At 44.5% G+C, this 10,285-nt stretch overlaps 1 protein-coding gene across 1 annotated transcript in view; it reads left to right on the top strand.

Annotated features, from left to right (window-relative positions):
• The window catches only part of LOC306798302 (protein EFR3 homolog B-like), a gene marked incomplete at its 5' end in the record, with an annotated part of 22,442 nt that extends 13,641 nt beyond the window's left edge, over positions 1-8,801 (top strand). The window contains 3 exons of the mRNA XM_079298279.1: positions 2,708-2,814; positions 4,748-4,797; positions 8,490-8,801. Coding sequence (XP_079154405.1) covers positions 2,708-2,814; positions 4,748-4,797; positions 8,490-8,661 — 329 coding nt within the window. The 3' untranslated portion in view covers positions 8,662-8,801. The remainder of the gene's footprint in view (positions 1-2,707; positions 2,815-4,747; positions 4,798-8,489) is intronic.
• Positions 8,802-10,285: the final 1,484 nt, after the last annotated feature.

The following is a 10,285-nucleotide window of genomic DNA, read 5'->3' as shown; positions in this document are numbered from 1 at the left end:
AATTTTGAATAGGGAGAGTTTTTCATTCTGGAATTCCCAGAATTCCCAAAATTCCCAGTGCTGGAAAGTGGAATTTGGGCAGTTTTTTCATTCTGGAATTCCCAGAATTCCTGACATTGGGAATTAATTTTTTTTTTTTTTCATTCAGCAATCTGGGAATTCTGGGAATTTTCATGCCAGAATTCCTGGAATTCCCAAAATTCCCTGTGTTGGGAACTGGGAATGGGGCAGATTTTTAATCCTGGAATTCCCAAAATTCCTGGAATTCCCAGCACTGGGAATTGGGCAGATTTTAAACCTGGAATTCCCAAAATTCTTGGAATTTCTGTGAATTTGTGGCAACAGGGTGATTTTTTAAATCCCAGAATCCCCACAAATTCACAGAAATTCCAAGAATTTTGGGAATTCCAGGTTTAAAAATCTTAAGAAATTTAAAAATTCCTGGAATTCCCAAAATTCCCTGTGTTGGGAACTGGGAATGGGGCAGATTTTAAACCTGGAATTCCCAAAATTCTTGGAATTTCTGTGAATTGGAATTTTTTGTGCCAGAATTCCAGGAATTCCCAGAATTCCTGACACTTGGAGCAAGGAATGAGACAATTTTTAAATCCCAGAATTCCTGGAATTCCTGGCACTGGGAATGGGATGGTTTTTGCATGCCAGAATTCCCAATTTTCCTGCTCTTTTCCCACTTTTTTCCCGTTATTTTTTCCCGTTGTTTTTCCCAATTTTCTGGTTTTCCTGAATTTCCCGTTTCCCTCTGTTTTTCCTGATTTTCTCTGCTGATTTTCCCAATTTCTTGCTGTTCTCACACTGTTTTTCTCACTCTTTTCCCATTGTTTTTCCCATTTTTCCCTCTGTTTTTCCCACTGTTTTTCCCAATTTCCTGCTGTTTTTCCCACTATTTTTCCTGTTCTTTTCCCACTGTTTTTCCTGCTGTTTTTCCCACTGTTTTCCTGCTATTTCCCCCCAATTTTTCTGCTGTTTTTCCCAATTTTCTGGGTGTTTTTTCCCCACTGTTTTCCCCACTTTTTTTCTCACTGTTTTTTTCTGATTTTCCCACTCTTTTCCTGCTGCTTTTTTTCACTGTTTTTCCCAATTTTCCTGCTGTTTTTCCCACTGTTTTCCCCGACTTTCCCATTGTTTTTCTGGCTGTTTTTCCCGATTTTCTGCCTCTTTTCCCACTGTTTTTCCTGTTGTTTTTCCTGCTGTGTTTCCCACTGCTTTTCCTCATTTTCCCACTCTTTTTCTCGCTGTTTTTCCTGATTTTCTCCTCTGTTTTCCCTGCTGTTTTTCCCAATTTCCCACTGGTTTTCCCACTGTTTTCCCACTGTTTTCCTGCCGTTTTTCCCGATTTTTCGGGTGTTTTTCCCGCTGTGTTTCCCACTGTTTTTCCTTATTTCCCCCATTGTTTCCCCATTTTTTTCCCACTGTTTTTCCTGCCGTTTTCCCCGCCGTTTTTCCCGATTTTTCGGGTGTTTTTCCCGCTGTGTTTCCCACTGTTTTTCCTGATTTCCCCCACTGTTTTCCCCTTTTTTCCCCACTACTTTTCCTGCCATTTTCCCCGCTGTTTTCCCTCCGTTTTTCCCTCTGTTTTTCCTGCCATTTTTCCCGATTTTCTGGATGTTTTTCCTGATGTTTCCCCCACTGTTTTTCCCTCTGTTCTCTTGCCATTTTTCCCGCCGTTTTCCCTGATTTTCCCGCCATTTTTCCCGCTGTTTTTCCCATCATTTTCCCCGCCGGTTTTCCCACTGTTTTTCCCGCTGTTTTCCCGCCGTTTCCCCCACTTTTTTTCCCGATTTTCCCGCCATTTCCCCGCTGTTTTCCCGCCGTTTTTCCTGCCATTTTCCCCGATTTCCCGGGTGTTTTTCCTGCCGTTTTTCCCGCTTTTTTCCCGATTTTCCCGCCATTTTCCCCACTGTTTTCCCGCCGTTTTTCCCGATTTTCCCACCATTTTTCCCATCATTTTTCCCACTGTTTTCCCCGCTGTTTTCCCCGATTTTCCTGCCGTTTCCCCGCTGTTTTCCCCGATTTTCCTGCCGGTTTTCCCACCATTTTCCCTGCTGTTTTTCCCGATTTCCCGGGTGTTTTTCCCGCCGTTTTTCCCGCTTTTTTCCCCGATTTTCCCGCCATTTTCCCCACTGTTTTCCCGCCGTTTTTCCCGATTTTCCCACCATTTTCCCCACTGTTTTCCCCCATTTTCTCCGCCATTTTTCCCACTGTTTTCCCCGCTGTTTTCCCCGTTTTTCCCGCCGTTTCCCCACGGTTTTTCCCGATTTCCCGGGTGTTTTTCCCACTGTTTTCCCCGATTTTCCCTCCGTTTTTCCCGGTGTTTTCCCACTGTTTTTCCCGCTGTTTTCTCCGATTTTCCTGTCGTTTTTCCCGCCGTTTCCCCGCCGTTTCCCCGCCGTTTCCCCGCTGGTTTTCCCGATTTCCCGGTTGTTTTTCCCACTGTTTCCCCACCGTTTTCCCCGCCGTTTTCCCGGTGTTTTCCCGCTGTTTTCCCCGATTTTCCCGCCGTTTCCCCGCCGTTTTCCCCGATTTTCCTGCCGTTTTTCCCACTGTTTTTCCCGCTGTTTTCCCCGATTTTCCCTCCGTTTTTCCCGGTGTTTTCCCACTGTTTTTCCCGCTGTTTTCCCCGATTTTCCTGTCGTTTTCCCCGCCGTTTCCCCGCCGTTTTCCCGGTGTTTTCCCGCTGTTTTCCCAGTGGACAGCGTGGCCGTGGAGGAGCAGGAGCGCGAGCGGCGGCGCCAGGTGGTGCAGAAATTCCAGACGGCGCCGTTCGAGGAGATCGCCGCCCACTGCGGGGCGCGGGTGAGCCCCGGGAACATCCCGGGAAAAGCCGGAATTCCCGGAATTCCCGCGGGAACCGAACAGGGAACGGATGGGAGCCTGGAGAAACCCAAAGAAAAGCCCCAAAACGGCCCAAAAAAACCCCAAATTCACAGAAAACACAGGAGCAAAAAACCCCCAAAATCCTCCAAACCTAAAAGTTCCAAAAATCCCAGAAAAAACCCAAAGGATTGAGTTATTCCCATTTTTTTACTGGAAATGAGAATTCCTGGTTTGTTGGTTTTTTGTGGTTTTTTTTAGAAATGAGGATTGATTTATTCCCGTTTTTCCAGGATTTATTCCCAGTTTTCTGTGGGAATGACAACTTGTTTATTCCCAGTTTTTTTGCTGGGAATGTGGATTGATTTATTTCCTGTTTTCCGGGATTTATTCCCAGTTTTTCTCAGGAATGAGAATTGATTTATCCCTGGTTTTTCCCTTGAAATGAGAATTGATTTATTCCCATTTCTCCCTGGCTATGAGGATTTATTCCCAGATTTCCCAGGGAATGCAGACTGATTTATTCCCCGTTTTTCCCTGGGATTTATTCTCAGTTTTCCCTGGGAATGAGAATTTATTTATTCCTGGTTTTTATTGGAATGGGGGATTGATTAATTCCTGGTTTTCCTGGGAATGAGAATTTATTTATTCCCTAATTTCCAGGATTTATTACTTGTTTTTTCCTGGGATTTATTCCTGATTTTCCAGGATTCTTTCCCCAGATTTCCAGGATTTATTCCCTGTTTTTTTCGTGGGATTTATTCCTGGTTTTCTGGGATTTTTTCCTGGATTCACAGGATTTATTCCCGTTTTTCCCCCGGGATTTTTTCCTGGTTTTCTGGGATTTATTCCCGTTTTTTCCTGAGATTTATTCCTGGTTTTCTGGGATGTATTCCCCAGTTTTTCCTGGGATTTATTCCTGGTTTTTCGGGGTTTATTCCCATTTTGTCCTGGGATTTATTCCTGGTTTTCCAGGATTTATTCCTCATTTTTTCCCTGGGATTTATTCCTGGTTTTGTCCTGGGATTTATTTCCCAGTTTTTCTTGGAATTTATTCCTGATTTTCTAGGATTTTTTTTTCAGATTTCCAGGATTTATTCCCCATTTTTCCCTTGGGATTTATTCCTGATTTTCCAGGATTTTTCCCCCAGATTTCCAGGATTTATTCCCATTTTGTCCTGGGATTTATTCCTGGTTTTCTGGGATTTTTTCCTGTATTCCCAGTATTTATTCCCATTTTTCCCTGGGATTTATCCCTGATTTTCCAGGATTTATTCTCATTTTTTTTTCCCCGGGATTTTTTCCTGGTTTTCTGGGATTTATTCCCGTTTTTTCCTGGGATTTATTCCCGGTTTTCCTGGGATTTATTCCCATTTTTCCCCTGGGATTTATTCCTGTTTTTCTGGGATTTATTCCCAGTATTTCCCTGGGATTTATTCCTGATTTTCTAGGATTTTTTTTCCAGATTTCCAGGATTTATTCCCATTTTTTTTCCTGGGATTTATTCCTGATTTTCTGGGATTTATTCCCGCCCCTGGGATTTATTCCTGTTTTTCTGGGATTTATTCCCAGTATTTCCCTGGGATTTATTCCTGATTTTCTAGGATTTTTTTTCCAGATTTCCAGGATTTATTCCCATTTTTTTTCCTGGGATTTATTCCTGGTTTTCCAGGATTTATTCCCCAGTTTTCCCTGGGATTTATTCCTGATTTTCTAGGATTTATTTCCAGATTTCCAAGATTTATTCCCCATTTTTCCCTTGGGATTTATTCCTGGTTTTCCGGGATTTATTCCTGTTTTGTCCTGGGATTTATTCCTGGTTTTCTGGGATTTTTTCCTCGATTCCCAGGATTTATTCCCATTTTTCCCTGGGATTTATTCCTGGTTTTCTGGTATTTATTCCCGTTTTTCCCAGGCCATGCTGCTGCAGAGCAAACTGAACCAGATCTTCGAGATCACCATCCGGTGAGGGAGGGAGAGGAAATTTGGGAATTCGGGAATTCAGGAATTTGGGAATTTGGGAATTTGGGAATGGGAACAGGAATTTGGGAACTCACCAGGAATGCAGGAGGAATGTGCTGGGAATTCCAGATCAGGAATGCAGGATTGGGAATCTGGGAATTTGGGATCAGGAATTTGAGAATTTGGGATTGGGGATGGGAATTTGGGATCAGGGATTGGAACGTGCCAGGAATGTGGGAATGCAACAGAAATTTGGGAATTGGAAATGTGGGAATTCAGGAACTTGGGGTGGGAGATGGGAATTCAGGAATTTGGGATCAGGAATTTGGGAATTTGAGATTGGGAATGTGGGAATTTGGGACTGGGAATGTTTTGGGAATACAATGGGAATTAGAGATTGTGAATTTGGGATCAGGAATTTGGAATAGGGGATGGGAATTCACTGGGAATGCAATGGGAATTTGGGATCAGGGATGGGAATTTGGGATTGGGGACAGGAATGTGTTGGGAATGCACTGGGAATTCAGGATCGGAAATTCGGGATCAGGAGTTTGGGATTAGGAATGCAGGATTGGGAACGTGGGAATTTAGGATTGAAAATTCGAGATTTTGGGATCGGGGGGCAGGAATTCAGGATGGGGAATTTGGAACCAGGGGTGGGAACACACCAGGAATGTGGGAATGCAACAGAAAATTGGGAATTTGGGGATTGGGAATTTGGGATTGGGTATTTGGGAATTTGAGATTGGGAAACTTGGAGTTCAAGATTCAGAATTTGGGATCGGGAATGGGAATGCACTGGGAGTTTGGGATCAGGAATTCAGGATGGGGGACAGGAATTTGGGATCAGGGATGGGAACACGTGAGGAATGTGGGAATGCAACAGAAATTTGGGAATTTGGGATGAGGAATTTGGGAATTTGAGAATTTGAGTTTGGGAATGAGGGATCAGGAATGTGGGAATTTGGGAATTCCAGATTGGGAATTCAGGATCAGGAATGGGAACATGCAGGGAATGTGGGAATGCAACAGAAATTTGGGAATTTGGGATCAGGAATTTGGGAATTGGGAATGTAGGAATTCAGGAACCTGGGATCAGAGATGGGAATTCAGGAATTTGGGAATTCAGGATCAGGAATTCGGGATCACGGATGGGAATGCATTAGGAATACAATGGGAATTCGAGGTCAGGAATTTGGGATCGGGAATGGGAATTTGGGAAAGGGAATACACCTGGAGTTTGGGAATTCAGGATCAGAATTTGGGATCGGGAATTTGGGAATTCAGGGTCAGGGATGGAAGTTTGGGATCAGGGATGAGATTTTGGGAAGGGAAGCTGGGATTTGGGATCAGGGACCAGATTTTGGGATCGGGGACAGGAATGTGTTGGGAATGCACTGGGAATTTGGGGTTGAGGATGTGAATTCAGGATTTAGGGTGGGGACGGGAATTCGGGATCAGAGATGGGATTTGGGAACTGGGAATGGGATTTGGGATTGGGGTTTGGGAACTGGGAATGGGATTTGGGATTGGGGAGAGGAGTTTGGGAATGGCAATGGGAACTTGGGGATGAGGATGGGAATTGGGATCTGGAATGGGATTTGGGATTGGGAACATGAATTTGGGACTTGAGGCTGAGATTTGGGATTGGGGATGGGATTTGGGATTGGGGATGGGATTTGGGAATGGCACCAGGAATTTGGGAATGAGGATGGGAATTCGGGAATGACAAAGGGAGTTTGGGAATGGGGATGGGATTTGGGATCGGGATCTTTGGGATGGGATCGGAGCACTTTCCTGGTGGGGGTGGGGCAGTGGGAACCCCCAGAATTCCCTTTTCCCTCCCTCCTTTCCCATCCCAAATCCCCTTTCCCTTCCTAGTTTTCCTGTTCCCTTTCCTCTTCCCAAATCCCATTTTCCCATCCCAAATCCCCCTTTTCTGTTCCCAAATCCCCTTTTCCTGATCTTTTCCCACTTTTCCTGTTCCCAAATTCCCAATTTTTCCATCCCAAATCCCGTTCTCCCGGAATTTCCCACTTTTCCAATCCTGATTCCCATTCCAAAATCCCCTTTTTCCCACCCCAAATTCCCATTTTTCCCTTTCCAAATTTCAACTTTCCATGTCCCAAATCCCCTTTTCCTATCCCAATTTTCCTGTTCCCAAACCCTAATTTCTCATCCCAAATAAAATTTCTGGTTCCCAAATACTCTTGTCCCGTCCCAAATTCCCATTCCCAAATCCCCTTTTCCCAAATCCATTTTCCCATCCCAATTTCCCACCCCAAATTCCCCTTTTCCCATTTCATTTTTCCCATTCCCAAATCCCCTCTTCCTGATGTTTTCCCACTTCTCCAGTTTCCAAATTCCCAGTTTTCCCATCCCAAATCTCATTTTCCCAATTTTCCAATCCTGATTCCCACCCCAAATTCCCATTTTTCCCTTTCCGAATTTCCTTTTCCTTCCCATTTTTCCCATTCCAAATTCCAATTTCCCATCCCAAATTCTATTTTCCCTCCCAATTTTCCATGTCCCAAATCCTCTTATCCCATCCCAAATTCCCATTCCCAAATCCTGCATTCCCAAATCCCCTTTTCCCATTCCCAAATCCTCTTTCCCCAAATTCCTTTTCCCATCCCAGTTTCCCACCCCAAATCCACTTTTCCCATCCCAAATTCCCATTCCCGAATCCCCTTTTCCCAAATTCCCTTTTCCCATCTCATTTTTCCCTTCTCAAATCCCCTTTTCCCGAATTCCCATTCCCATCCCAATTTCCCACCCCAAATTGAATTTTCCCTTCCCAAATCCCCTTTTCCCGATTTTGCTGTTCCCAAATCCCCTTTTCCCAAATCCCCTCTTCCCATTCCCAAATCCTCTTTCCCCAAATCCCCATTCCCATCCCAATTTCCCATCCCAAATCCCTTTTCCCATCCCAAATTCCCATTCCCAAATCCCCTTTCCCCAAATCCCCATTCCCATCCCAATTTCCCACCCCAAATCCCCTTTTCCCATCCCAAATTCCCACTCCCAAATCCCCTTTCCCATCCCAAATTCCCATTCCCAAATCCCTTTTCCCATCCCAAATTCCCATTCCCAAATCCCCTTTCCCCAAATCCCCTTTTCCCATCCCAATTTTCCATCCCAAATCTCCATTCCCATCCCAAATTCCCATTCCCAAATCCCTTTTCCCAAATCCCCATTCCCATCCCAATTTCCCATCCCAAATCCCCTTTTCCCATCCCAATTTCCCACCCCAAATCCCCTTTTCCCATCCCAAATCCCTTTTCCCAAATCCCCTTTCCAATCCCAAATTCCCATCCCCATCCCAATTTCCCTCCCCAAATCCCTTTTCCCAAATCCCCTTTCCCCAAATCCCCATTCTCATCCCAAATTCCCATTCCCAAATCCCTTTTCCCAAATCCCCATTCCCATCCCAATTTCCCATCCCAAATCCCTTTTCCCAAATCCCCTTTCCCCAAATTCCCATTCCCATCCCAATTTCCCACCCCAAATCCCCATTCCCATCCCAATTTCCCATCCCAAATCTCTTTTCCCAAATCCCCTTTCCCATCCCAAATTCCCATTCCCATCCCAATTTCCCACCCCAAATCCCTTTTCCCTGACCATTTCCCACCCCATCCCTTCCATCCCCCGCAGTTTTTCCCGTTTTTTCCCGGCTGATCCCGGATTTTTCCCAGGCCGCCTCCGAGTCCCTCCGGCACCGTCTCGGCCGCGCTGGGCCCGTCCCCATCCCAATCCCAATCCCAATCCCAATCCCAATCCCAGTCCCAGTCCCAGTCCCAGTCCCAGCCCCAATCCCACTCCATCCCAGTGTACGAGATGAAATTCCCGGATCTCTGCGTCTACTGAACCCGTCGGAATCTCCCGTCGCAATTCCGGAATTCCCGGCACCAGAATCCGTCGGCGTCGCCATCACCATTTTTTGGGGTTTTTTTTGGGATTGTCCCAGGTTTTCCTGGGATTCCTGCTTTGTGTTTGGGGTTTTTTTGGGGGAGGAGCTCTGGGAAATCTGGGAATTCTGGCCTTGGGAAAGGTGGGAAGGGCGATCTTGAATTTAGGCTGGGAGAATCCCAGAATTCCCAGCTGGAAAATCTCAACTGGAAAATTTCAGATGGAATCCTGGAATTCTCAGGTGGAAAATCCAGGAATTCCCAACTGGAAAACCCTGCATGGAAAATCCCATCTGGAAAAATCCAGATGGAAAATTCCAGCAAGAAAATCCTGGAATTCCCAGCTGGAAAATCCTGGATGGAAAATCCTGGATGGAATTCCAGAATTCCTGGATGGAAAATCCCATCTGGAAAAATCCAAATGGAAAATCCCAGTAAGAAAATCCTGGAATTCCCAGCTGGAAAATCCTGGATGGAATCCCAAAAATTCCTGGATGGAAAATCCCAACTGGAAAAACCCCAGAATTCTTGGTTGGAAAATCCTAACTGAAAAATCCTGGAATTCCCAGCTGGAAAATCCCTGGTGGAAAATCCTGGATGGAATTCCAGAATTCCTGGATGGAAAATCCCAACTAGAAAATTCCAGATGGAAAAATCCCAGCAAGAAAATCCTGGAATTCCCAGTTGGAAAATCCCAACTGCAAAATCCAGAATAGAAAATCCCAGGTGGAAAAATCCTGGAATTCTCAACTGGAAAATCCCAGAATTCGCAACTGAAAAAATCCCGATGGGAAAATCCTGGATAGAAAATCCCAACTGGGAAAAATCCCAGAATTCCCAGCTGGAAAATCCCAACTAGAAAATGTTAAATGGAAAAAATTCCCAGCTGGAAAAATCCTGGATGAAAAATCCTGGAATTCCCAACTGGAAAATTCCCCATGGGAAAATCCTGGATAGAAAATCCCAACTGGGAAAAATCCCAGAATTCCCAGCTGGAAAATCCCAACTAGAAAATGTTAAATGGAAAAAATTCCCAGCTGGAAAAATCCTGGATGGAAAATCCCAGAATTCCTGATTGGAAAATCCTAACTGGAAAATTCCAGTTTGAATCCTGGAATTCCCAACTGGAAAATCCTGGATGGAAAATCCCAGAATTCTTAACTGGAAAATCCTGGAATTTCAGGCTGGAAAATCCCAGAATTCCCAGTTGGAAAATCCTGGATCCCCAGCGGGTTCCAGGTCACTTGGAATGGAACTTTTGGGGGAAAAAAATCCTTTTTTTTCTTTTTTTTTTTTTTTTAAATCCACCCTCAGGCTGCTCCAGAGGAACTGAGAATACCAGGAATATTTGGAATATCAGGAATCTCAGGATATTCCCAAATTTTCCATGATTTTGGGATTAATTTCCAAAGAAAAAAAAGAATTTCCATTTTTTGGGGGGGGGGGGGGATTTTTGTGGTGGGATCCCAAAGAATTCCCAGAAAAAGTTTTGAGGATTCCTGGGATCAAACTGGGGTGGGAAAAACTTGGAATTAAAAAAAAAAATTAAAATTTTTTTAAAAAATTTTGAAAGTGAAGAAGGA

This window comes from Erithacus rubecula (assembly GCF_903797595.1).
Source record: "Erithacus rubecula genome assembly, chromosome: 2".
NCBI lineage: Eukaryota > Metazoa > Chordata > Aves > Passeriformes > Muscicapidae > Erithacus > Erithacus rubecula.
Note: the sequence above shows the minus strand (reverse complement) of the source record. Positions and strands in the feature narration are given on the sequence as shown.